This window comes from Oncorhynchus kisutch, unplaced genomic scaffold (assembly GCF_002021735.2).
Source record: "Oncorhynchus kisutch isolate 150728-3 unplaced genomic scaffold, Okis_V2 Okis05a-Okis16b_hom, whole genome shotgun sequence".
In the NCBI taxonomy this organism is placed as follows: domain Eukaryota; kingdom Metazoa; phylum Chordata; class Actinopteri; order Salmoniformes; family Salmonidae; genus Oncorhynchus; species Oncorhynchus kisutch.
The window spans coordinates 6,460,575-6,488,436 of NW_022261982.1; the positions used below are offsets into that span (position 1 = coordinate 6,460,575).

General features: G+C 46.5%; 1 protein-coding gene across 1 annotated transcript; it reads right to left on the reverse strand.

Moving 5' to 3' along the window:
• Window positions 1–1,802: 1,802 nt before the first annotated feature.
• LOC116359778 (growth arrest-specific protein 6-like) lies at window positions 1,803–27,161 on the reverse strand. Its single transcript, XM_031813333.1, has 13 exons — window positions 27,089–27,161; window positions 14,912–15,034; window positions 14,697–14,750; window positions 13,593–13,712; window positions 13,379–13,501; window positions 9,251–9,369; window positions 8,332–8,450; window positions 7,437–7,626; window positions 6,967–7,131; window positions 6,710–6,878; window positions 6,078–6,220; window positions 4,054–4,261; window positions 1,803–3,461 (listed from the first exon to the last, which is right to left on the reverse strand). Exons 1-13 carry the CDS (start codon window positions 27,159–27,161, stop codon window positions 3,310–3,312), a joined length of 1,758 nt encoding a protein of 585 aa, XP_031669193.1. The 3' UTR covers window positions 1,803–3,309.
• Window positions 27,162–27,862: the final 701 nt, after the last annotated feature.

Here is a 27,862-nt window from a genome sequence, read left to right on the forward strand (position 1 = left end):
CATTTGCTGAACATGTGAATGTGACCAATAACATTTGATTTGAAGGCCTGTCTCTGAATAGTTGATGTTGAGATGTGTCTGTTACTTGAACTCTTTCTGAGGCTGGTAACTCTAATGAACTTATCCTCTGCAGCAGAGGTAACTCTGGGTCTTCCTTTCCTGTGGCGGTCCTCATGAGAGCCAGTTTCATCATAGAGCTTGACAGTTTTTGAGACTGCACATGAAGAAACTTCCAAAGTTCTTGACATGTTCCGTATTGACTGACCTTCATGTCTTAAAGTAATGATGGACTGTCGTTTCTCTTTGTTTATTTGAGCTGTTCTTGCCATAACATGGACTTGGTCTTTTACCAAATAGGGCTATATTCTGTATACCACCCCTACCTGGTCACAACACAACTGATTGGCTCAAACGCATTAAGAGGGAAAGACATTACACAAATTAACTTAAGGCACACCTGTTAATTAAAATGCATTCCAGGTGACTACCTCATGAAGCTGGTTGAGAGAATGCCAAAAGTGTGCCAAGCTGTCAAGGCAAAGGTTGGCTACTTTGAATAATCTCATATTTGGATACTACATGTTTCCATGTGTTATTTCATAGTTTTGAAGTCTTCACTATTATTCTACAATGTAGAAAATAGTTACACAAAAAAAAAACTAGAATGAGTACGTGTGTCCAAACTGAAATAGAAATTAGAGAGAGTTATATACACACTGCTGTAGAGAGAAGGAAGGGCCTGGGTCAGAGAGTAGGAAGGGCTTGGTTCAGAGAGTAGGAAGGGCTTGGGTCAGAGAGTAGGAAGGGCTTGGTTCAGAGAGTAGGAAGGGCTTGGGTCAGAGAGTAGGAAGGGCTTGGTTCAGAGAGTAGGAAGGGCTTGGGTCAGTGAGAAGGAAGGGCTTGGGTCAGAGAGTAGGAAGGGCTTGGGTCAGAGAGTAGGAAGGGCTTGGGTCAGAGAGTAGGAAGGGCTTGGGTCAGAGAGTAGGAAGGGCTTGGGTCAGAGAGTAGGAAGGGCTTGGGTCAGAGAGTAGGAAGGGCTTGGGTCCGAGAGTAGGAAGGGCTTGAGTCAGAGAGTAGGAAGGGCTTGGGTCAGAGAGTAGGAAGGGCTTGGGTCAGAGAGTAGGAAGGGCCTGGGTCAGAGAGTAGGAAGGGCTTGGGTCAGAGAGTAGGAAGGGCTTGGGTCAGAGAGTAGGAAGGGCCTGGGTCAGAGAGTAGGAAGGGCTTGGGTCAGAGAGTAGGAAGGGCTTGGGTCAGAGAGTAGGAAGGGCCTGGGTCAGAGAGTAGGAAGGGCCTGGGTCAGAGAGTAGGAAGGGCTTGGGTCAGAGAGTAGGAAGGGCCTGGGTCAGAGAGTAGGAAGGGCTTGGGTCAGAGAGTAGGAAGGGCTTGGGTCAGAGAGTAGGAAGGGCCTGGGTCAGAGAGTAGGAAGGGCTTGGGTCAGAGAGTAGGAAGGGCTTGGTTCAGAGAGTAGGAAGGGCTTGTGTCAGCGATTAACTGGAACATAAATTGAGAGGAGAACCAAATGTTTGAAATGTGAACCAACTTCTCTCACTGTGGTGGGATCCTGGTATTAAAATGTTTTACATTATAAAAAAAAATACTGACTGAAACATGTGATTTGTTATTACGCTTCTGGCTCCACCTAGTGGTCATGTGATGTAGTTGCAGTGTTCAGCTCTGATGACCAGGGCCCTGGTCAAAACTAGTGGACTACATCGGGTCCCATTTGGGACATTATCATGGTCACACTGGGCTAAGACATAATGAGCAGCACAATGAAAAAAAATAAATCTCTCCACAACCAGTTTTAAAACTCCCATGTCATCATCTTTATTACGTTTTCAAATCAGACTGAATTGATGTGATCAGGGATGTAAAGACTTAAAGACAGGAGAACAAATCAGCAGCCAAACAAACCTATAGTATAATAAACACACAACACAGAGGAGAAAACCATCGATCGCTCCATTGTGAAACTCATCAGAAACTCTCGATCCCAGAGGAGGAAATACTGTAGCCCTTTCTGGCCTAATGAAATGATGATGATGTTTGTTCTGACATTCTGTAGAGAAGTGGAACTGTTTTGGGTGATTATCTCAATGTGTTCAGGTCTTTATTTGTTTCCTTTTGTCTTTTTTTTCTCTAAAAAGCATCACATTATTTACACATACAGTATATTACAACACTTCCACTCCTATTCTCTCAGTAGCTCAGTGGGGTGAAGCAGTGCTCTTGATGCCCTTCCCCGTGTGTCTGATTGGTTACTGCATGTTAATTAGCCTCGTCTGATTGGCTTAAAGTGTGTTCCTGGCATGTGCTGATTGGTGATACTGAGGGAAGGAGGGCGGGGCATGTGAAAGGGGGACAGTATTGGAGTGTTTCATTGGCTGACGGTGGGGTGGATGTAACTGTGGAGGACTAGAAGCATGGTTTGGGAGGGGAAGGAAGGGTCTTTAATGGGGTCATATGAACAGAAGGCCCTATGCTGTAATCTGTAGGCAGTGTGCAGAGCTAAATTGCAGGTAGACTAAGTTTGCAGTAAGTTGGAAAAGCACCGAACAGATGTTTTTATTAAACTCAGTCCATTTTCACCTGCGATGGTGTGCAAGTTTTACAACAACAAAGCCTTGTGCTACTGAATTACACCCCCACACACCTTATAGGGTTTGTTCCACAATGGACTGGGTCAGTTGACCAAACCTCTTCTGGAGTACTGCCAGTTATTCCACTTATGGATCCAGTTTGATCACTGTGAGCTCTGACGAAGGCCGTGAGCTCTGACGAAGGCCGTGAGCTCTGACGAAGGCCGTGAGGCCGATACATAAGCTCATTACACTAAAACATACTGTGTGAAAGAGCCGTGTGAAATATTGGATTTTTGTTTTTGAGATATCACTGAATTTTCCTACGCACCTGCAACCTCAGATGTGAGAGTGCTGCTCCTACATTCAATCACGCTGAGGGCAGAATGACTGAGAGTTGGTCAGGAGAAGGGTTGGCCACTCGGCCAGCTCCTGGGTACATTCCAAATGGCACCCTATTCCCTAAATAGTGCACTAGTTTTGACCAGAACCCATAGGGGTCACATAGGGAATAGAGTGCTATTTGGGACTCAGTCCGTGCTTAGGTTAAGGCCCTGTGGGTTATGGTGGACTGTAGTGGACAGGGTGAAGTCTCCCCTTGCTACAGATCTAGGATCAGCTTCCATTCCCCCTAATCCTGTGGGGGAAATGTCAAACTGACCCAAGATCAGTGTCTAGGGGCAACTCCCCCCTGCTCCAGTGAGGACGGGGCTGAAGGGGACTGCAGCGGTCACAAGGCCCCCCCCAGCAGAGGACAGGAGTGGGAGCGGATGTCGTTGTGTTTGTGGAAGGCCTCGTCCAGGTCCAGAGCCAGGCCGTTGATCGTCACCTCCATGCAGCCGCTGTAGAACGACGACACCAGGGTCGACACCAGGGGCACGTCTGGTACAGGGGTTAGAGGTCACAGGTCAGGGGTCAGAACGGAAATTAATGCCACCAGGAGAAGTGGTTAATGGTAATGGCGAAACTGTGTGTGTGTGGGGCTCTTTGTTCGTAACTGGGTGTTTGTTGGGGATCCCTCCTAAACCCGTCTACCTCACTGGGGATCCCTCCCATACCCATCTAACTCACCGGGGAGCCCTCCTATACCCATCTAACTCACCGGGGAGCCCTCCTATACCCATCTAACTCACCGGGGAGCCCTCCTATACCCATCTAACTCACCGGGGAGCCCTCCTATACCCGTCTAACTCACCGGGGAGCCCTCCTATACCCATCTAACTCACCTGGGAGCCCTCCTATACCCATCTACCTCACCGGGGAGCCCTCCTATACCCATCTACCTCACCGGGGAGCCCTCCTATACCCATCTAACTCACCGGGGAGCCCTCCTATACCCATCTACCTCACCTGGGAGCCCTCCTATACCCATCTACCTCACCGGGGAGCCCTCCTATACCCATCTACCTCACTGGGGAGCCCTCCTATACCCATCTAACTCACCAGGGAGCCCTCCTATACCCATCTAACTCACCGGGGAGCCCTCCTATAAAGGTGGTTGAAGGCAGGCTGAGGTCAACCGTCTCCTGTCCAGGTGTGGTGTGACTCTGTCCAGGCTGACCGTCCACCTCTAGTATGGTCAGGTTCCCACTGACCGTCACATTGACCTCATGAACCTCTGCATCACACAGGAAGGCCGGGGCGCTGGCCACGATCACATCACCCACAGAGACCAGGACATACTGGGGGGGGGGGGGAGAGAGAGAGAAACAGACAGTCAGACATCACACTCGAGACAAACAAAACATGAATTCAGACAGACAGACAGAGGTCAGAGTCAGACAGACAGAGGTCAGAGTCAGACAGACAGAGAGGTCAGAGTCAGACAGACAGAGAGGTCAGAGTCAGACAGACAGACGTCAGAGTCAGAGAGAGAGGTCAGAGTCAGACAGACAGACAGACAGACAGAGAGAGGTCAGAGTCAGACAGACAGAGAGAGGTCAGAGTCAGACAGCGAGTCAGGGAGCCATGCACGCAGGGCAGAATTAGACCAATATCCATTAATAGAAACTTTAAAAAACAATTCGGTTTTAGAAACATACAGTGACATATCATTACCAAGCCCTGCAATACCAAGAGCTGAGCAAAGAAGACAGTCCCCTCATCCAGCTGGTCCTGAGTTCACACACCTGTTCTACTAACACACTGAAACCTCAGTCCCCTCATCCAGCTGGTCCTGAATTCACTAACCTGTTCTACTAACACACTGAAACCTCAGTCCCCTCATCCAGCTGGTCCTGAGTTCACTAACCTGTTCTACTAACACACTGAAACCTCAGTCCCCTCATCTAGCTGGTCCTGGGGCTGAGTTCACACACCTGTTCTACTAACAAACTGAAGCCTCAGTCCCCTCATCCAGCTGGTCCTGAGTTCACACACCTGTTCTACTAACATACTGAAGCCTCAGTCCCCTCATCCAGCTGGTCCTGAGTTCACACACCTGTTCTACTAACAAACTGAAGCCTCAGTCCCCTCATCCAGCTGGTCCTGAGTTCCCACACCTGTTCTACTAACAAACTGAAGCCTCAGTCCCCTCATCCAGCTGGTCCTGAGTTCCCACACCTGTTCTACTAACACACTGAAGCCTCAGTCACCTCATCTAGCTGGTCCTGGTCCTGAGTTCACACACCTGTTCTACTAACACACTGAAGCCTCAGGACCAGAACATCCAATCAATCAGAATAAACCAAATTACAACACAGTCAAAACAAAACTACATTGCTTATTGGGAAACACAAACAACGCAGTGCTCTCTGGCCCTAAATCGACACCACAGCAGAACCTGAGACGGAGCTGCATTTCCTGACAAAATGTCAAAAATATAAAACAATTAGAGAGTTTAATTTCCCCAAATTTGAAACCCTTATTCAAGGTTTCAAAGACCTCTCTGATGAGAGAAGGCTACCCATCCTGTTGGGGGAGGACACAGAGAGCTGTGGGTTGACAGAGCACTACATTGCTGCCTGCCACAGTGTCTGACTGACCAACCAACCTGCACATGTCCTCCATTGTTATCGTTCAATGGTTATTTTGACCCTTGATTATTGTTGTTACTGTTGTCCCTGACAATAGTATGTTAATTATGTTCATATTGTAAATCTCCAAAGTAAGCTTTCTCAATATCTACATTGTTACATCATGACAATAAAGCAAATTCAGACAAGACAAGACAAGACAGACAAGACAGACAAGACAGACAAGACAGACAAGACAGACAAGACAGACAAGACAGACAAGACAGACAAGACAGACAAGACAGACAAGACAGACAAGACAGACAAGACAGACAGACAGACAGACAGACAGACAGACAGACAGACAGACAGACAGACAAGACAGACAAGACAGACAAGACAGACAAGACAGACAAGACAGACAAGACAGACAAGACAGACAGACAGACAGACAGACAGACAGACAGACAGACAGACAGACAGACAGACAGACAGACAGACAGGACAGACAGACAGGACAGAATCGGGCCAAGTAACCTCTCACCTCCCGCCACTCCTGGTTGTCTCTGTGGTAGTCGGAGAGAGAGATGGAGAGAGGGACGCTGTCCTGATAAACCAGGGCCAAGAGAACCCCAACAGTGGAGGCTGGTCTCAGAGTCAGCTGGATACTCAGAGACTGGGACTCTGCTGGGGGAGAGAGATGAGTCAGCTGGATACTCAGAGACTGGGACTCTGCTGGGGGAGAGAGATGAGTCAGCTGGATACTCAGAGACTGGGACTCTGCTGGGGGAGAGAGATGAGTCAGCTGGATACTCAGAGACTGGGACTCTGCTGGGGGAGAGAGATGAGAGTCAGCTGGATACTCAGAGACTGGGACTCTACTGGGGGAGAGAGATGAGAGTCAGCTGGATACTCAGAGACTGGGACTCTGCTGGGGGAGAGAGATGAGTCAGCCGGATACTCAGAGACTGGGACTCTGCTGGGGGAGAGAGATGAGAGTCAGCTGGATACTCAGAGACTGGGACTCTGCTGGGGGAGAGAGATGAGTCAGCTGGATACTCAGAGACTGGGACTCTGCTGGGAGAGAGATGTGGTTATACACACACAGGTCAATGTGTAAACGATACATACAAATCAGAAGATGCATAGAGACGTACACACACACACCAGACCCACCGTATGTGATGTTGAACAGAGCGAAGCCTGTCCCAGGGTAATAGGTTCCGGGGTTTTCTGTACTGAAACACTGCATGTTGTCATTAGACCTGATGGTCTCCTGAATGGACGTATCCTCTCCGGTTAACCAGCGCCACTCACGCATACAGCCATCAAACCTCGGGTTCACCTGGAGAACACACATTAGGCAGAGAACACAACACGCACATCTCCCCATAACAGAGATTGTAGAGAGAACAGACCCCACCCCCCCTAACCTGGTTGATGAGACTGTCCTCTTTGAAAGGGACGCCCCCTACAGTCAGGTTGAGTTCATGCATGCCTTTCTTCAGGGTGAACAGATCTCCATTCACAGCTATCTTCATCACTGCCTCCCTGTCAATCTTAATCACCAGACTCCGCCCCTGCTCCTCCACTGAGATCTACAGACCAATCAGAAAAGACAGGAGCTCAAATTGTAAAAAAACAAAACAACATTTGACACGTTCTTATCCTACAGTGTCTCAGTCCCAAATGATATCCTACTTCCTATACAGCACACATTCTGACCAGGTCCCCAGTAACACCTCCTCCAAAAAGTAGTGCACTACATAGGGAATAGGGAGCCATTTGGGATGCACAACTGAGTCAACGACCCCTCAGGAGAGGAGATGCCACTTTAGACTATTGAGACCCAACCCATAAGTTACACCCCCCCCACCTTGTAAACCCCAGAATAACCTCTTACCTTTCTCCACTGTCCGTCGTTGACGGCAGGCCCGCTGCTGGTGACCCGGCTGACCGCCCCGTACCTCAGCTGCAGCTCCAGTTTCCCATGATGCATTGCAAGAACAATCCAAGAACTGTTCAGGTGACCACCAGCGAAGAAGATGACCCCCTCTGGGTCAAAGGTACGGAGGTCAAACTCAGCTGAGAAGCTAGAGGAGGGAGAGACAAAGACAGGATGTAATATAATTCTACAATGGTACAAGACTGGTTGGAACTACGAACCCTTACACTGCTTATGCCTTGCTGGCATCTTTCCAGGTCTATTGGAAAAGAGGTTGAAACCTCAGGAGACTGGTAAGGTTAAAAGGTTAGAGGTCAAAGGTAAGGCCTACCCAGTCTGGACTCTCCTGCGGTAAGGTTAAAAGGTTAGAGGTCAAAGGTAAGGCCTACCCAGTCTGGACTCTCCTGCGGTAAGGTTAAAAGGTTAGAGGTTAAAGGTAAGGCCTACCCAGTCTGGACTCTCCTGCGGTAAGGTTAAAAGGTTAGAGGTCAAAGGTAAGGCCTACCCAGTCTGGACTCTCCTGCGGTAAGGTTAAAAGGTTAGAGGTCAAAGGTAAGGCCTACCCAGTCTGGACTCTCCTGCGGTAAGGTTAAAAGGTTAGAGGTCAAAGGTAAGGCCTACCCAGTCTGGACTCTCCTGCGGTAAGGTTAAAAGGTTAGAGGTTAAAGGTAAGGCCTACCCAGTCTGGACTCTCCTGCAGTAAGGTTAAAAGGTTAGAGGTCAAAGGTAAGGCCTACCCAGTCTGGACTCTCCTGCGGTAAGGTTAAAAGGTTAGAGGTTAAAGGTAAGGCCTACCCAGTCTGGACTCTCCTGCAGTAAGGTTAAAAGGTTAGAGGTCAAAGGTAAGGCCTACCCAGTCTGGACTCTCCTACGGAAGCGTAGCCTGACCACTGGGACTCCGCTGAACATTCGGCCCAGGTAGAGAGAACGGGAGTTCCTCTTCATGGTGAGAGAGACGCATGTAGTGATCTCCTGGAGGGGGAGAGACGGGGGGAGGAGAGAGGGGGGGGGGGGAGGAGGAGAGAGAGGTAGGGGGGGGAGAAGAGGTGGGGGGAGGAGAGAGAGGTGGGGGAGGAGAGAGGAGGAGAGAGAGGGGGGGAGGAGAGAGAGGGGGAGGAATTAGTCTAGTGTTGCAGCAGTTAATTCACTCTGGCTATCTACTCCGATTTCAGAGCGCAGAATAACTGAGGAATTTGCGAACGCGCTACACTGTTGAATATAACCAGTGTCGGCAAAAAAACAATTAAATTGTTACAAGCAGCACAGTTACAGTCACCAACGCTCTGGATAACATGACAACAGCCGAACCAGCTCTGCTCGGGTGAGAAATGGTCAGTGATGTGAACTCTCATTTGTGTCTGAAAGTAGCTAGTAGACTGAACATCCACAGGACGGTAGATCTCCAGGAAGAGGGTTGGGAGCCCTGGTCTAGAGTACAGTGCTGCGTGTCGATAATTAACCTTTGACTGAATCCCGGACTAATAGATGTGTTTTCTACGGGTCTGGATAATGTTTTCTACAGGTCCGGATAATGTTTTCTACAGGTCCGGATAATGTTTTCTACAGGTCCGGATAATGTTTTCTACAGGTCCGGATAATGTTTTCTACGGGTCTGGATAATGTTTTCTACAGGTCCGGATAATGTTTTCTACGGGTCTGGATAATGTTTTCTACAGGTCTGGATAATGTTTTCTACGGGTCTGGATAATGTTTTCTACAGGTCCTGATAATGTTTTCTACGGGACTTGACAATGTGAGTGGGGACTTTTTACCTGACAGCTCCTGAGGTCGTGGCTCAACTTCTTGCCCTGCCGACCGTCACAGAAACACCGGAAACTACCGGGTGTGTTCACACACTCCTCACACACTCCCTGCTCACACTCGTCCACATCTGACAGAGAGAGAGAGAGGGGGGATGGGGGGGAAAGAGGGAGGGAGAGAAAGAGAGAGAGGGGGGATGGGGGGGAAAGAGGGAGGGGGAGAGAGAGAGAGAAAAAACAGAGAGAGGGAGGGGGAGAGAGAGAGAGAAAGAGGGAGAGAGAAAGAGGGAGAGAGAGAGAGAGAGAGAGCGAGAAAGAGGGAGGGGGAGAGAGAGCGAGAAAGAGGGAGGGGGAGAGAGAGCGAGAAAGAGGGAGGGGGAGAGAGAGCGAGAAAGAGGGAGGGGGAGAGAGAGAGAGAAAGAGGGAGGGGGAGAGAGAGAGAGAAAGAGGGAGGGGGAGAGAGAGAGAGAAAGAGAGAGGGAGGGGGAAAAAAGAGAGAAGGGTGTCCATTGGTCCATCTCTGGAACTACAACCACCAGACAAGGCTGGGGGAGAAAACCACTGAAGTGAAAAACAACGTCTCTAAAATGTTATCAGCATCAACAGATGGAGGAACAACTCCTGACTTAGATCTCTCCTGATGTCAACTGAACCATGTCCCAAATGGCACCTTATTCCCCTACAGCCGGGGTCTAAAGTAGTGCACTACATAGGGAATGGGGAACCATTTGGGATGAAGCCAGAACGTCTGTCCCTGTCTGTCTGAATGACCTTAGAAGGCCATGAGGTTTATTATGATACAGATGGATAAATGTTAGTTCTTCTAAAGAGTAACTCTGTGACCGCCTCCCTCCCCCGCTTTCCCTTTCTCTCTCTCTCCCACCCCCACTTTCCCTTTCTCTCCCTCCCTCCCTCCTTCCTTCCCTTCCTCTCCTCTCCTCTCTCTCAGTAAGTTGAATGCAAGACAGGAACAAACTTGTTTGACAAATAAAAGACTAGGATTACATTTCCCAATGACATTTATAAGGACCATTGAGCGTTTGGCAGGAGAGGATGTCGTGCAGATAGAGATCGGTCTTGTAAAAAAAAAAAAAATTTAACAAAATGTTTTGACTATAAATAAAAAGATGACGTGCTAACAGCTTACTTTGGCAGTCGAGGCAGAGTGGTCTGTGTGTGTGTGTGGCAGTGGTCTGTGTGTGTGTGTGTGTGACAGTGGTCTGTGTGTGTGTGACAGTGGTCTGTGTGTGTGTGTGTGTGTGACAGTGGTCTGTGTGTGTGACAGTGGTCTGTGACAGTGGTCTGTGTGTGACAGTGGTCTGTGTGTGTGTGTGGCAGTCGTCTGTGTGTGTGTCGGTGTGTGTGTGTGTGTGTGTGTGTGTGTGTGTGTGTGTGTGTGTGACAGTGTGTGTGTGTGGCAGTGGTCTGTGTGTGTGTGTGTGTGTGTCAGTGTGTGTGTCAGTGTGTGTGTGTGTGTGTGTGTGTGTGTGTGTGTGTGTGTGTGTGTCAGTGTGTGTGTGTGTGTGTGTGTGTGTGTGAGTGTGTGTGTGTGTGTCTCAGAGTGTGTGAGAGAGAGATTGTGTATGTCAGTAGAGGCTGGTAGGAGGAGCTATTGGAGAACAGGCTCATTGTAAATGTCTGGAATTAGTATCCAAAAACATGAAACGTTGGACTCCATTGATTACATTCCATTACAATGAGCCGGTCCTTCTATAGCGCCTCCCACCAGCCTCCACTGGCGTGTGTATGTGTGTATGACTGTGTGTGTGTGTTGGTATGTATGAAGGACAGCTGGCTGCACCACTAGACTAGCTACACCTGGCTGTGTCACACACACAGCATTCAAAATGTATTCAGACACCTTGACTTTTTTTTATTTTATGAAGTTTTCCAACTTTTTACTTTGTTGAAGCAACTTTGGCAGTGATTACAGCCTCAAGTCTTCTTGGGTATGAAGCTACAAGCTTGGCACACCTGTATTTGGTGAGTTTCTCCCATTCTTATCTGCAGATCCTCTCAAGCTCTGTCAGGTTGGATGGGGAGCGTCACAGCACAGCTAATTTCAGGTCTCTCCAGAGATGTTTGATCGGGTTCAAGTCAGGGCTCTGGTTGGGCAACTCAAGGACATTCAAAGACTTTGTCCCGAAGCCGCTCCTGCGTTTCCTTGGCTGTGTGCTTAAGGTCATGTTGACCTGTTGGAAGGTGAACCTTAGACCCCAGTCTGAGGTCCTCAGCGCTCTGGAGCAGGTTTTCATCAAGGATCTCTCTGTACTCTGTCTCCCAGTCCCTGCCGCTGAAAAACATTCCCACAGCATGATGTTGCCACCACCATGCTTCACCGTAGGGATGGTGCCACCACGCTTCACCGTAGGGATGGTGCCACCACCATGCTTCACCGTAGGGATGGTGCCCGGTTTCCTCCAGATGTGACCCTTGGCATTCAGGACAAAGAGTTCAATCTTGGTATCATCATACCAGAGAATCCAAGCGAGAATCCGTCTGGCCACTCTACCATAAAGGCCTGATTGGTGGAGTGCTGCAGAGTTGGTTGTCCTTCTGGAAGGTCCTCCCATCTCCACAGAGGAACTCTGGAGCTCTGTTAGAGTGACCATTGGGTTCTTGGTCACCTCCCTGACCATGGCCCTTCTCCCCCGATTGCTAAGTTTGGCCGGGTGTCCAGCTCTAGGAAGAGTCTTGGTGATTCCAAACATCTTCCATTTAAGAATGATGGAGGCCACTGTGTTCTTGGGGACCTTCAATGCTGCAGAAATGTGTTGGTTAACTTCCCCAGATCTGTGCCTCGACACAATCCGTCTCAGAGCGCCACGTACAATGCCGTTGACATGCTCTGTCAACTGTGGGACCTTATATAGACCGGTGTGTGCCTTTCCAAATCATGTCCAATCAATGTAATTCACCACAGGTAGACTCCAATCAAGTTGTAGAAACATCTCTAGGATGATCAATGGAAACAGGATGCACCTGAGCTCAATGTTAAGTCTCATAACAAAAGGTCTGAAATTAAGGTATCTGTTTTTTATTTTCAATACATTTGCAAATATTTCTAAAAACCTGTTTTGACTTTGTCATTATGGGGTATTGTGATGTCATTATGGGGTATTGTGATGTCATTATGGGGTATTGTGATGTCATTATGGGGTATTGTGTGTAGATTAAAAATAAAACCGTATGTCATCAATCAATTTTAGAACAAGGCTGTAACGTAACAAAATGTGGAAAAAGTCAAGGGGTCTGAATACTTTCTGAATGCTCTGTATATAGTGTATTATACATTATAGTATGTATTACATGTATATAATGTGTCAGTACTGAGTAGTGTGTTTTTGGTGTAGTGCTCACCAAGGCAGGTCTTGGTGTATATAATGTGTCAGTACTGAGTAGTGTGTTTTTGGTGTAGTGCTCACCTAGGCAGGTCTTGGTGTATATAATGTGTCAGTACTGAGTAGTGTGTTTTTGGTGTAGTGCTCACCTAGGCAGGTCTTGGTGTATATAATGTGTCAGTACTGAGTAGTGTGTTTTTGGTGTAGTGCTCACCTAGGCAGGTCTTGGTGTATATAATGTGTCAGTACTGAGTAGTGTGTTTTTGGTGTAGTGCTCACCTAGGCAGGTCTTGGTGTATATAATGTGTCAGTACTGAGTAGTGTGTTTTTGGTGTAGTGCTCACCAAGGCAGGTCTTGGTGTATATAATGTGTCAGTACTGAGTAGTGTGTTTTTGGTGTAGTGCTCACCTAGGCAGGTCTTGGTGTATATAATGTGTCAGTACTGAGTAGAGTGTTTTTGGTGTAGTGCTCACCAAGGCAGGTCTTGGTGTATATAATGTGTCAGTACTGAGTAGTGTGTTTTTGGTGTAGTGCTCACCTAGGCAGGTCTTGGTGTATATAATGTGTCAGTACTGAGTAGTGTGTTTTTGGTGTAGTGCTCACCAAGGCAGGTCTTGGTGTATATAATGTGTCAGTACTGAGTAGTGTGTTTTTGGTGTAGTGCTCACCAAGGCAGGTCTTGGTGTATATAATGTGTCAGTACTGAGTAGAGTGTTTTTGGTGTAGTGCTCACCTAGGCAGGTCTTGGTGTATATAATGTGTCAGTACTGAGTAGTGTGTTTTTGGTGTAGTGCTCACCTAGGCAGGTCTTGGTGTTGTTGTCGTAAACATATCCCGTCTCACACAGACAGTCATAGGCTCCATCCTGGTTCACACACCTCGCTGTCCCACACATACCTGGATCCTGGCACTCATCCACGTCTGAAACACACACACACACACACACACACACACAGTAAGGACAGTTCAATAGTTCCTTCAGGTAAGGTGTGTGTGTGTGTGTCTCTCTTACCGTTACACCTCTGGGGTCCGACCAGCATGTAACCGCGGTGACAGGAGCAATGGTAGCTACCCATAGTGTTGTTACACTCGTGGTTACATCCTCCATTCTTCTTGATGCACTCGTTGACATCTGCCAATCACAGGAGAGACACAGAGGACGTGACAATATGAACCAATCACTTTATCCATCAACTACATTGAACGTAGCCAAGTGTCACATGACACTAATGTGAGTTCTGATTAAAACGTTTATCCATCGTCTTTAACTAAATAAATCACACACACACACGTCTCTTTTCCGGCGGCTTAGAGTGACAGCTCTGATGAGCTGAATGGTTTCTGTGTGTGTGTGGTTGGCCAGTGGAAAAGCCTCCGCCTCAGAGTCAGTCAGACACGTTGTGTTCTGGCTTCCCCCGCCGACCAACGGCTGGGTGGCAGGATGAGTCACCACAGAATAGTGAGAGATGGAGTCCCCCCCCCCCAGAGACAGGTCACCAGCCCCCCCCCCCCCCCCCCGCAGAGACAGGTCACCAGCCCCCTGTAACCAGCCCAGCGCTGACCTTCTCTTCGCAGGGTCATGTGACTTCTCATTCTGCTCTACATGTGACCTGTTCACTTCCTGCACATCCAGTCCATATTGACCCGACCGACAAACAGAGAGAGACAGAGAGAGAGAGAGAGAGGAGACATACAGACAACTCACACAGAGCCCAGTGGCACTCCAGGGACGGAGTGTGTGTGTCTGTGTGGATGGAGATGCTTCGTCACTGTCTGTCCAAGTCAAGGTCAGACAGGACTCACCCTGTACCGATCATTGTCACATTCTGGAGAGTGTGACACTGTAGAAAATCCTCTCTGTCCCCACCTCTGTCACTTTGTATGTGTGACGAACAATAACACAGTAGCCTTCTCCCTGGCCATGTGGCCAGACTCTATGTCCCCAATACACTGGTCCTATTCCTCAGCATCACATCAGGGATTGTGGGTAAATTGTGACTGACTGATCTCCAACTAGTAATGAGTAGTTATTTATGACGCCAGGTGATTGGTGGATCAGCCAGTAGGCTGCAACGTGGACCAATCCACTGAGTTTCTGTAGATCGTGTCACAGTACCTTTCTCACAACGGACTCCTGTCCAGCCAGTGGGCTGCAACGTGGACCAATCCACTGAGTTTCTGTAGATCGTGTCACAGTACCTTTCTCACAACGGACTCCTGTCCAGCCAGTGGGCTGCAACGTGGACCAATCCACTGAATTTCTGTAGATCGTGTCACAGTACCTGCAACGTGGACCAATCCACTGAGTTTCTGTAGATCGTGTCACAGTACCTTTCTCACAACGGACTCCTGTCCAGCCAGTGAAGCAGTGGCAGAGGAAGTCGCCCTTTTGGTCCTCACAGCGCACCGTACCTCGAGGATTACAGGGAGATGGAGAGCACTGGTCTGGAATATCTGAGAGAGGGGGAAGGGAAAGGGAGAGAGGGGGAGGGGAGAGAAAGAAAGAGAGCATTAGAGGTCATCCTGTCAGGGAAATAACATCCTACAGCACAGCAAGTCATTGATTGTGAAGGTCCATAGCTCTGTTACTATATAATGTGAAGTGTTTTAGTCAGGCTGGTCCATAGCTCTGTTACTATATAATGTGAAGTGTTTTAGCCAGGCTGGTCCATAGCTCTGTTACTATATAATGTGAAGTGTTTTAGCCAGGCTGGTCCATAGCTCTGTTACTATATAATGTGAAGTGTTTTAGCCAGGCTGGTCCATAGCTCTGTTACTATATAATGTGAAGTGTTTTAGCCAGGCTGGTCCAGGCTGGTCCATAGCTCTGTTACTATATAATGTGAAGTGTTTTAGTCAGGCTGGTCCATAGCTCTGTTACTATATAATGTGAAGTGTTTTAGCCAGGCTGGTCCATAGCTCTGTTACTATATAATGTGAAGTGTTTTAGCCAGGCTGGTCCATAGCTCTGTTACTATATAATGTGAAGTGTTTTAGCCAGGCTGGTCCAGGCTGGTCCATAGCTCTGTTACTATATAATGTGAAGTGTTTTAGCCAGGCTGGTCCATAGCTCTGTTACTATATAATGTGAAGTGTTTTAGCCAGGCTGGTCCAGGCTGGTCCATAGCTCTGTTACTATATAATGTGAAGTGTTTTAGCCAGGCTGGTCCATAGCTCTGTTACTATATAATGTGAAGTGTTTTAGCCAGGCTGGTCCATAGCTCTGTTACTATATAATGTGAAGTGTTTTAGCCAGGCTGGTCCAGGCTGGTCCATAGCTCTGTTACTATATAATGTGAAGTGTTTTAGCCAGGCTGGTCCATAGCTCTGTTACTATATAATGTGAAGTGTTTTAGCCAGGCTGGTCCATAGCTCTGTTACTATATAATGTGAAGTGTTTTAGCCAGGCTGGTCCAGGCTGGTCCATAGCTCTGTTACTATATAATGTGAAGTGTTTTAGCCAGGCTGGTCCAGGCTGGTCCATAGCTCTGTTACTATATAATGTGAAGTGTTTTAGTCAGGCTGGTCCATAGCTCTGTTACTATATAATGTGAAGTGTTTTAGTCAGGCTGGTCCAGGCTGGTCCATAGCTCTGTTACTATATAATGTGAAGTGTTTTAGCCAGGCTGGTCCATAGCTCTGTTACTATATAATGTGAAGTGTTTTAGCCAGGCTGGTCCATAGCTCTGTTACTATATAATGTGAAGTGTTTTAGTCAGGCTGGTCCATAGCTCTGTTACTATATAATGTGAAGTGTTTTAGCCAGGCTGGTCCATAGCTCTGTTACTATATAATGTGAAGTGTTTTAGCCAGGCTGGTCCATAGCTCTGTTACTATATAATGTGAAGTGTTTTAGTCAGGCTGGTCCATAGCTCTGTTACTATATAATGTGAAGTGTTTTAGTCAGGCTGGTCCAGGCTGGTCCATAGCTCTGTTACTATATAATGTGAAGTGTTTTAGTCAGGCTGGTCCATAGCTCTGTTACTATATAATGTGAAGTGTTTTAGCCAGGCTGGTCCATAGCTCTGTTACTATATAATGTGAAGTGTTTTAGCCAGGCTGGTCCAGGCTGGTCAATAGCTCTGTTACTATATAATGTGAAGTGTTTTAGTCAGGCTGGTCCATAGCTCTGTTACTATATAATGTGAAGTGTTTTAGTCAGGCTGGTCCAGGCTGGTCCATAGCTCTGTTACTATATAATGTGAAGTGTTTTAGTCAGGCTGGTCCATAGCGCTGTTACTATATAATGTGAAGTGTTTTAGCCAGGCTGGTCCAGGCTGGTCCATAGCTCTATGTTACTATATAATGTGAAGTGTTTTAGCCAGGCTGGTCCATAGCTCTGTTACTATATAATGTGAAGTGTTTTAGCCAGGCTGGTCCAGGCTGGTCCATAGCTCTGTTACTATATAATGTGAAGTGTTTTAGTCAGGCTGGTCCATAGCTCTGTTACTATATAATGTGAAGTGTTTTAGTCAGGCTGGTCCAGGCTGGTCCATAGCTCTGTTACTATATAATGTGAAGTGTTTTAGCCAGGCTGGTCCAGGCTGGTCCATAGCTCTGTTACTATATAATGTGAAGTGTTTTAGTCAGGCTGGTCCAGGCTGGTCCATAGCTCTGTTACTATATAATGTGAAGTGTTTTAGCCAGGCTGGTCCATAGCTCTGTTACTATATAATGTGAAGTGTTTTAGCCAGGCTGGTCCAGGCTGGTCCATAGCTCTGTTACTATATAATGTGAAGTGTTTTAGCCAGGCTGGTCCAGGCTGGTCCATAGCTCTGTTACTATATAATGTGAAGTGTTTTAGCCAGGCTGGTCCAGGCTGGTCCATAGCTCTGTTACTATATAATGTGAAGTGTTTTAGCCAGGCTGGTCCAGGCTGGTCCATAGCTCTGTTACTATATAATGTGAAGTGTTTTAGCCAGGCTGGTCCAGGCTGGTCCATAGCTCTGTTACTATATAATGTGAAGTGTTTTAGGCCAGGCTGGTCCATAGCTCTGTTACTATATAATGTGAAGTGTTTTAGCCAGGCTGGTCCATAGCTCTGTTACTATATAATGTGAAGTGTTTTAGTCAGGCTGGTCCATAGCTCTATGTTACTATATAATGTGAAGTGTTTTAGCCAGGCTGGTCCATAGCTCTATGTTACTATATAATGTGAAGTGTTTTAGCCAGGCTGGTCCAGGCTGGTACATAGCTCTGTTACTATATAATGTGAAGTGTTTTAGCCAGGCTGGTCCAGGCTGGTCCATAGCTCTGTTACTATATAATGTGAAGTGTTTTAGCCAGGCTGGTCCAGGCTGGTCCATAGCTCTATGATACTATATAATGTGAAGTGTTTTAGCCAGGCTGGTCCATAGCTCTGTTACTATATAATGTGAAGTGTTTTAGCCAGGCTGGTCCATAGCTCTGTTACTATATAATGTGAAGTGTTTTAGTCAGGCTGGTCCATAGCTCTATGTTACTATATAATGTGAAGTGTTTTAGCCAGGCTGGCCCAGGCTGGTCCATAGCTCTGTTACTATATAATGTGAAGTGTTTTAGTCAGGCTGGTCCATAGCTCTGTTACTATATAATGTGAAGTGTTTTAGCCAGGCTGGTACATAGCTCTGTTACTATATAATGTGAAGTGTTTTAGCCAGGCTGGTCCATAGCTCTATGTTACTATATAATGTGAAGTGTTTTAGCCAGGCTGGTCCAGGCTGGTCCATAGCTCTGTTACTATATAATGTGAAGTGTTTTAGCCAGGCTGGTCCATAGCTCTGTTACTATATAATGTGAAGTGTTTTAGCCAGGCTGGTCCAGGCTGGTCCATAGCTCTGTTACTATATAATGTGAAGTGTTTTAGCCAGGCTGGTCCATAGCTCTGTTACTATATATGTGAAGTGTTTTAGCCAGGCTGGTCCATAGCTCTGTTACTATATAATGTGAAGTGTTTTAGCCAGGCTGGTCCATAGCTCTGTTACTATATAATGTGAAGTGTTTTAGCCAGGCTGGTCCAGGCTGGTCCATAGCTCTGTTACTATATAATGTGAAGTGTTTTAGTCAGGCTGGTCCATAGCTCTGTTACTATATAATGTGAAGTGTTTTAGCCAGGCTGGTCCATAGCTCTGTTACTATATAATGTGAAGTGTTTTAGCCAGGCTGGTCCATAGCTCTGTTACTATATAATGTGAAGTGTTTTAGCCAGGCTGGTCCAGGCTGGTCCATAGCTCTGTTACTATATAATGTGAAGTGTTTTAGCCAGGCTGGTCCATAGCTCTGTTACTATATAATGTGAAGTGTTTTAGCCAGGCTGGTCCAGGCTGGTCCATAGCTCTGTTACTATATAATGTGAAGTGTTTTAGCCAGGCTGGTCCATAGCTCTGTTACTATATAATGTGAAGTGTTTTAGCCAGGCTGGTCCATAGCTCTGTTACTATATAATGTGAAGTGTTTTAGCCAGGCTGGTCCAGGCTGGTCCATAGCTCTGTTACTATATAATGTGAAGTGTTTTAGCCAGGCTGGTCCATAGCTCTGTTACTATATAATGTGAAGTGTTTTAGCCAGGCTGGTCCATAGCTCTGTTACAATATAATGTGAAGTGTTTTAGCCAGGCTGGTCCAGGCTGGTCCATAGCTCTGTTACTATATAATGTGAAGTGTTTAGCCAGGCTGGTCCATAGCTCTGTTACTATATAATGTGAAGTGTTTTAGCCAGGCTGGTCCAGGCTGGTCCATAGCTCTGTTACTATATAATGTGAAGTGTTTTAGCCAGGCTGGTCCATAGCTCTGTTACTATATAATGTGAAGTGTTTTAGCCAGGCTGGTCCAGGCTGGTCCATAGCTCTGTTACTATATAATGTGAAGTGTTTTAGCCAGGCTGGTCCATAGCTCTGTTACTATATAATGTGAAGTGTTTTAGCCAGGCTGGTCCAGGCTGGTCCATAGCTCTGTTACTATATAATGTGAAGTGTTTTAGCCAGGCTGGTCCAGGCTGGTCATAGCTCTGTTACTATATAATGTGAAGTGTTTTAGTCAGGCTGGTCCAGGGCTGGTCCATAGCTCTGTTACTATATAATGTGAAGTGTTTTAGCCAGGCTGGTCCAGGCTGGTCCATAGCTCTGTTACTATATAATGTGAAGTGTTTTAGTCAGGCTGGTCCATAGCTCTGTTACTATATAATGTGAAGTGTTTTAGCCAGGCTGGTCCAGGCTGGTCCATAGCTCTGTTACTATATAATGTGAAGTGTTTTAGCCAGGCTGGTCCAGGCTGGTCCATAGCTCTGTTACTATATAATGTGAAGGTGTTTTAGTCAGGCTGGTCCAGGCTGGTCCATAGCTCTGTTACTATATAATGTGAAGTGTTTTAGCCAGGCTGGTCCATAGCTCTGTTACTATATAATGTGAAGTGTTTTAGTCAGGCTGGTCCATAGCTCTGTTACTATATAATGTGAAGTGTTTAGTCAGGCTGGTCCAGGCTGGTCCATAGCTCTGTTACTATATAATGTGAAGTGTTTTAGTCAGGCTGGTCCAGGCTGGTCCATAGCTCTGTTACTATATAATGTGAAGTGTTTTAGTCAGGCTGGTCCAGGCTGGTCCATAGCTCTGTTACTATATAATGTGAAGTGTTTTAGTCAGGCTGGTCCATAGCTCTTGTTACTATATAATGTGAAGTGTTTTAGTCAGGCTGGTCCAGGCTGGTCCATAGCTCTGTTACTATATAATGTGAAAGTGTTTTAGCCAGGCTGGTCCATAGCTCTGTTACTATATATGTGAAGTGTTTTAGCCAGGCTGGTCCATAGCTCTGTTACTATATAATGTGAAGTGTTTTAGTCAGGCTGGTCCATAGCTCTGTTACTATATAATGTGAAGTGTTTTAGCCAGGCTGGTCCATAGCTCTGTTACTATATAATGTGAAGTGTTTTAGTCAGGCTGGTCCATAGCTCTGTTACTATATAATGTGAAGTGTTTTAGCCAGGCTGGTCCATAGCTCTATGTTACTATATAATGTGAAGTGTTTTAGCCAGGCTGGTCCATAGCTCTGTTACTATATAATGTGAAGTGTTTTAGCCAGGCTGGTCCAGGCTGGTCCATAGCTCTGTTACTATATAATGTGAAGTGTTTTAGTCAGGCTGGTCCATAGCTCTGTTACTATATAATGTGAAGTGTTTTAGTCAGGCTGGTCCAGGCTGGTCCATAGCTCTGTTACTATATAATGTGAAGTGTTTTAGTCAGGCTGGTCCATAGCCCTGTTACTATATAATGTGAAGTGTTTTAGCCAGGCTGGTCCATAGCTCTATGTTACTATATAATGTGAAGTGTTTTAGTCAGGCTGGTCCATAGCTCTGTTACTATATAATGTGAAGTGTTTTAGTCAGGCTGGTCCAGGCTGGTCCATAGCTCTGTTACTATATAATGTGAAGTGTTTTAGCCAGGCTGGTCCAGGCTGGTCCATAGCTCTGTTACTATATAATGTGAAGTGTTTTAGTCAGGCTGGTCCAGGCTGGTCCATAGCTCTGTTACTATATAATGTGAAGTGTTTTAGCCAGGCTGGTCCATAGCTCTGTTACTATATAATGTGAAGTGTTTTAGCCAGGCTGGTCCAGGCTGGTCCATAGCTCTGTTACTATATAATGTGAAGTGTTTTAGCCAGGCTGGTCCAGGCTGGTCCATAGCTCTGTTACTATATAATGTGAAGTGTTTTAGCCAGGCTGGTCCAGGCTGGTCCATAGCTCTGTTACTATATAATGTGAAGTGTTTTAGCCAGGCTGGTCCAGGCTGGTCCATAGCTCTGTTACTATATAATGTGAAGTGTTTTAGCCAGGCTGGTCCATAGCTCTGTTACTATATAATGTGAAGTGTTTTAGCCAGGCTGGTCCATAGCTCTGTTACTATATAATGTGAAGTGTTTTAGTCAGGCTGGTCCATAGCTCTATGTTACTATATAATGTGAAGTGTTTTAGCCAGGCTGGTCCATAGCTCTATGTTACTATATAATGTGAAGTGTTTTAGCCAGGCTGGTCCAGGCTGGTACATAGCTCTGTTACTATATAATGTGAAGTGTTTTAGCCAGGCTGGTCCAGGCTGGTCCATAGCTCTGTTACTATATAATGTGAAGTGTTTTAGCCAGGCTGGTCCAGGCTGGTCCATAGCTCTATGATACTATATAATGTGAAGTGTTTTAGCCAGGCTGGTCCATAGCTCTGTTACTATATAATGTGAAGTGTTTTAGCCAGGCTGGTCCATAGCTCTGTTACTATATAATGTGAAGTGTTTTAGTCAGGCTGGTCCATAGCTCTATGTTACTATATAATGTGAAGTGTTTTAGCCAGGCTGGCCCAGGCTGGTCCATAGCTCTGTTACTATATAATGTGAAGTGTTTTAGTCAGGCTGGTCCATAGCTCGGTTACTATATAATGTGAAGTGTTTTAGCCAGGCTGGTACATAGCTCTGTTACTATATAATGTGAAGTGTTTTAGCCAGGCTGGTCCATAGCTCTATGTTACTATATAATGTGAAGTGTTTTAGCCAGGCTGGTCCAGGCTGGTCCATAGCTCTGTTACTATATAATGTGAAGTGTTTTAGCCAGGCTGGTCCATAGCTCTGTTACTATATAATGTGAAGTGTTTTAGCCAGGCTGGTCCAGGCTGGTCCATAGCTCTGTTACTATATAATGTGAAGTGTTTTAGCCAGGCTGGTCCATAGCTCTGTTACTATATAATGTGAAGTGTTTTAGCCAGGCTGGTCCATAGCTCTGTTACTATATAATGTGAAGTGTTTTAGCCAGGCTGGTCCATAGCTCTGTTACTATATAATGTGAAGTGTTTTAGCCAGGCTGGTCCAGGCTGGTCCATAGCTCTGTTACTATATAATGTGAAGTGTTTTAGTCAGGCTGGTCCATAGCTCTGTTACTATATAATGTGAAGTGTTTTAGCCAGGCTGGTCCATAGCTCTGTTACTATATAATGTGAAGTGTTTTAGCCAGGCTGGTCCATAGCTCTGTTACTATATAATGTGAAGTGTTTTAGCCAGGCTGGTCCAGGCTGGTCCATAGCTCTGTTACTATATAATGTGAAGTGTTTTAGCCAGGCTGGTTCCATAGCTCTGTTACTATATAATGTGAAGTGTTTTAGCCAGGCTGGTCCAGGCTGGCCATAGCTCTGTTACTATATAATGTGAAGTGTTTTAGCCAGGCTGGTCCATAGCTCTGTTACTATATAATGTGAAGTGTTTTAGCCAGGCTGGTCCATAGCTCTGTTACTATATAATGTGAAGTGTTTTAGCCAGGCTGGTCCAGGCTGGTCCATAGCTCTGTTACTATATAATGTGAAGTGTTTTAGCCAGGCTGCTCCATAGCTCTGTTACTATATAATGTGAAGTGTTTTAGAGCCAGGCTGGTCCATAGCTCTGTTACTATATAATGTGAAAGTGTTTTAGCCAGGCTGGTCCAGGCTGGTCCATAGCTCTGTTACTATATAATGTGAAGTGTTTTAGCCAGGCTGGGTCATAGCTCTGTTACTATATAATGTGAAGTGTTTTAGCCAGGCTGGTCCAGGCTGGTCCATAGCTCTGTTACTATATAAGGTGAAGTGTTTTAGCCAGGCTGGTCATAGCTCTGTTACTATATATGTGAAGTGTTTTAGCCAGGCTGGTCCAGGCTGGTCCATAGCTCTGTTACTATATAATGTGGAAGTGTTTTAGCCAGGCTGGTCCATAGCTCTGTACTATATATGTGAAGTGTTTAGCCAGGCTGGTCCAGGCTGGTCCATAGCTCTGTTACTATATAATGTGAAGTGTTTTAGCCAGGCTGGTCCAGGCTGGGTCCATAGCTCTGTTACTATATAATGTGAAGTGTTTTAGTCAGGCTGGTCCAGGATGGTCCATAGCTCTGTTCCTATCATAGTGCTGAAGTGTTTTAGCCAGGCTGGTCAGGCTGGTCCATAGATATGTGACTCTATAATGTGAAGTGTTTTGTCAGTGGTCCATAGCTCTGTTACAATATGTGAAGTGTTTTAGCAGGCTGTCAGTGGTCCATAGCTCTGTTACATATATAATGTGAGTTGTTTAGCAGGCTGGGTACAGGTGGTCCATAGCTCTGTTACTATATAATTGTGAAGTGTTTAGTCGCTGGTCCAGGCTGAGTCCATACTCTGTTACATATAATGTGAAGTGTTTAGCCAGGCGGTCATTAGGCTCTGTTACTATATAATGTGAAGTGTTTAGTCAGGCTGGTCCATAGCTTGTTATATATAAATGTGAATGTTTTAGTCAGGTGGTCCAGGCTGGTCCATAGCTCTGTTACTATATAATGGAAGTGTTTTAGTCAGGCTGGTCCAGGCTGGTCCATAGCTCTGTTACTATTAATGTTGAAGTGTTTAGTCAGGCTGGGCCAGGCTGGTCCATAGCTCTGTTACTATATAATGGGAAGTGTTTTAGTCAGGCTGGTCCATAGCTCTGTTACTATATAATGTGAAGTGTTTAGTCAGGCCTGGTCCAGGCTGGCCATAGCTCTGTTACTATATAATGTGGAAGTGTTTAGCCAGGCTGGTCCATAGCTCTGTTTACTATATAATGTGAAGTGTTTTAGCTCAGGCTGGTCCATAGCTCTTACTATATATGTGAAGTGTTTTAGTCAGGCTGGTCCATAGCTCTGTTACCTATATAATGTGAAGTGTTTTAGTCCAGGCTGGTCCCATAGCTCCTGTTGACTATATAATGTGAAGGGTTTTAGTCCGGCTGGTCCTAGCTCTCTGATTACGATCTACTGTGAAGTGTTTTAGCCAGGCTGGTCCATAGCTCTGTTAAGTGTTTTAGCCAGGCTGGTCCATAGCTCTGTTACGATATAATGTGAAGTGTTTTTAGCCAGGCTGGTCCAGGCTGGTCCATAGCTCTGTTACTATATAATGTGAAGTGTTTTAGTCAGGCTGGTCCATAGCTCTGTTACTATATAATGTGAAGTGTTTTAGTCAGGCTGGTCCAGGCTGGTCCATAGCTCTGTTACTATAGTAATGTGAAGTGTTTTAGTCAGGCTGGTCCATAGCTCTGTTACTATATAATGTGAAGTGTTTTAGCCAGGCTGGTCCATAGCTCTATGTTACTATATAATGTGAAGTGTTTTAGCCAGGCTGGTCCATAGCTCTGTTACTATATAATGTGAAGTGTTTAGCCAGGCTGGTCCAGGCTGGTCCATAGCTCTGTTACTATATAATGTGAAGTGTTTTAGTCAGGCTGGTCCATAGCTCTGTTACTATATAATGTGAAGTGTTTTAGTCAGGCTGGTCCAGGCTGGTCCATAGCTCTGTTACTATATAATGTGAAGTGTTTTTAGTCAGGCTGGTCCAGGCTGGTCCATAGCTCTGTTACTATATAATGTGAAGTGTTTTAGCCAGGCTGGTCCATAGCTCTGTTACTATATAATGTGAAGTGTTTTAGCCAGGCTGGTCCAGGCTGGTCCATAGCTCTGTTACTATATAATGTGAAGTGTTTTAGCCAGGCTGGTCCAGGCTGGTCCATAGCTCTGTTACTTATATAATGTGAAGTGTTTTAGCCAGGCTGGTCCAGGCTGGTCCATAGCTCTGTTACTATATAATGTGAAGTGTTTTAGCCAGGCTGGTCCAGGCTGGTCCATAGCTCTGTTACTATATAATGTGAAGTGTTTTAGCCAGGCTGGTCCATAGCTCTATGTACTATATATGTGAAGTGTTTTAGCCAGGCTGGTCCAGGCTGGTACATAGCTCTGTTACTATATAATGTGAAGTGGTTTTAGCCCAGGCTGGTCCAGGCTGGTCCATAGCTCTGTTACTATATAATGTGAAGTGTGTTTAGCCAGGCTGGTCCAGGCTGGTCCATAGCTCATGATACTATATAATGTGAAGTGTTTATAGCCAGGCTGGTCCAATCTCTGTTACTATATATGTGAAGTGTTTTAGCCAGGCTGGTCCATAGCTCTGTTACTATATAATGTGAAGTGTTTTAGTCAGGCTGGTCCATAGCTCTATGTTACTATATAATTGAGTGTTTTAAGGCCAGGGCTGGCCCAGGCTGGTCCATAGCTCTGTTACTATATAATGTGAAGTGTTTTAGTCAGGCTTGGCCATAGCTCTGTTACTATATAATGTGAATGTTTTAGCCAGGCTGTACATAGCTCTGTTACTATAATGTGAAGTGTTTTAGCCGGCTGTCCATAGCTCTATGTTACTATATAATGTGAAGTGTTTTAGCCAGGCTGGTCCAGGCTGGTCCATATCTCTATGTTACTATATAATGTGAAGTGTTTTAGCCAGGCTGGTCCAGGCTGGTCCATAGCTCTATGTTACTATATAATGTGAAGTGTTTTAGCCAGGCTGGGTCCATAGCTCTGTTACTATATAATGTGAAGTGTTTTAGCCAGGCTGGTCCAGGCTGGTCCATAGCTCTGTTACTATATAATGCCTCCTGTGATGCCATTGATAAAGGCCCTGATCTAAAGGCAGTGCACTACATAGGGGAATAGGGCTCTGATCTAAAGCAGTGCACTACATAGGGAATAGGGCTCTGATCTAAAGCAGTGCACTACATAGGGAATAGGGCCTGATCTAAAGCAGTGCACTATATAGGGAATAGGGCCCTGATCTAAAGCAGTGCACTATATAGGGAATAGGGCCCTGATCTAAAGCAGTGCACTATATAGGGAATAGGGCCCTGATCTAAGCAGTGCACTATATAGGGAATAGGGCCCTGATCTAAAGCAGTGCACTATATAGGGAATAGGGCCCTGATCTAAAGCAGTTGCACTATATAGGGAATAGGGCCCTGGTCTAAAGCAGTGCACTACATAGGGAATAGGGCCCTGATCTAAAGCAGTGCACTATATAGGGAATAGGGCCCTGATCTAAAGCAGTGCACTACATAGGGAATAGGGCCCTGATCTAAAGCAGTGCACTATATAGGGAATAGGGCCCTGATCTAAAGCAGTGCACTATATAGGGAATAGGGCCCTGGTCTAAAGCAGTGGCACTATATAGGGAATAGGGCCCTGATCTAAAGCAGTGGCACTAATATAGGGAATAGGGTGCCATCTGTGACAGACTAAATCCTGCTGTGATGCCATTGAATAGAGTTATTTTCCCCTCCCAGGATCTGAGTACAGCATAATAGCTCTACTGCCTGTCTCTCTCTCTCCCCCCTGTCTCTCTTTTCTCCCCCCGGTCCCCCCGTCTCTCTCTCCCCCCGGTCCCCCAGTCTCTCTCCCCCCCACTGTCGCTCTCCTCCCTCCCCCACTGTCTCCCCGCTCTCTCCCCCCCTCCTGCTCTCTCCCTCTCCCCCCCCCCCTGTCTCTCGCTCTCTCCCCCCTCCATCTCCCCCCTGTCTCTTCGCTCTCTCCCCCTCCTGTCTCCCCCCCTTCATCTCCCCCCTGTCTCTCGCTCTCTCCCCCTCCTGTCTCCCCCCCTTCATCTCCCCCCCTGTCTCTCACTCTCTCCTGTCTCTATCTATCCATTCTGGAGTGTTATATATAAACTAGTAGTTCCTGCAGTTCTTTCTCCCTCCGTTACTGCTGACTGTGTGCTGACGGGGGGACGGGGGGACGAAGACAATCTCTCTGTCCTGGACGTACGGCTGAGTCATATCAACTCCCTGGCTGACTCTGACTAGAGTTCCAACAACCAATCAGCAGACAGGATGGGCAGGCCCACTCATTCCTGGACTCAGCAGCCCTGATGCAGCAGAATACTCCAGAATACTTCCCCCCCCCCACTCTCACTGGCGTCACAGCTTGCTCACGTCACTAATCTCAGATCTGCAGTCACGGAGTGCGTGATGCTGAAAGGAGGTGTGTCACGCACACTTGGTTACTACTGCATAGTTCCACACGCATCCCTCCCTCTCTCTCTCTCTCTCTCCCTCCTCTCTCTCTCTCTCTCCCTCCCTCCCTCCTCTCCCTCTCTCTCTCTCTCTCCCTCCCAAAGTCACAGCAGCAGTTTTCACCGCGTCATGCTGGCTGACGCCCAGTAGACACTGACCCATAGACATGAAGAGACATCCCTCCTCTTATCTTCACCTTAAATCAGATAACTTTCTCTCAGTGTTCTGCAGTAGTGAGGTGGTGCAGTGCAGCCTGCCCTGCCCAACAGAAGGAACTGTGTGCTCACTGCTCCTCATACACAACATTTATAAACCACACAGAGAGGGAATGAGGAGAGAGAGGGAATGAGAGGGGGAAAGAGAGAGGGCGAGAGAGAGGGCGAGAGAGAGAGAGGGGGAAAGAGAGAGGGCGAGAGAGAGAGGGGGAAAGAGAGAGGGCGAGAGAGAGAGGGGGAAAGAGAGAG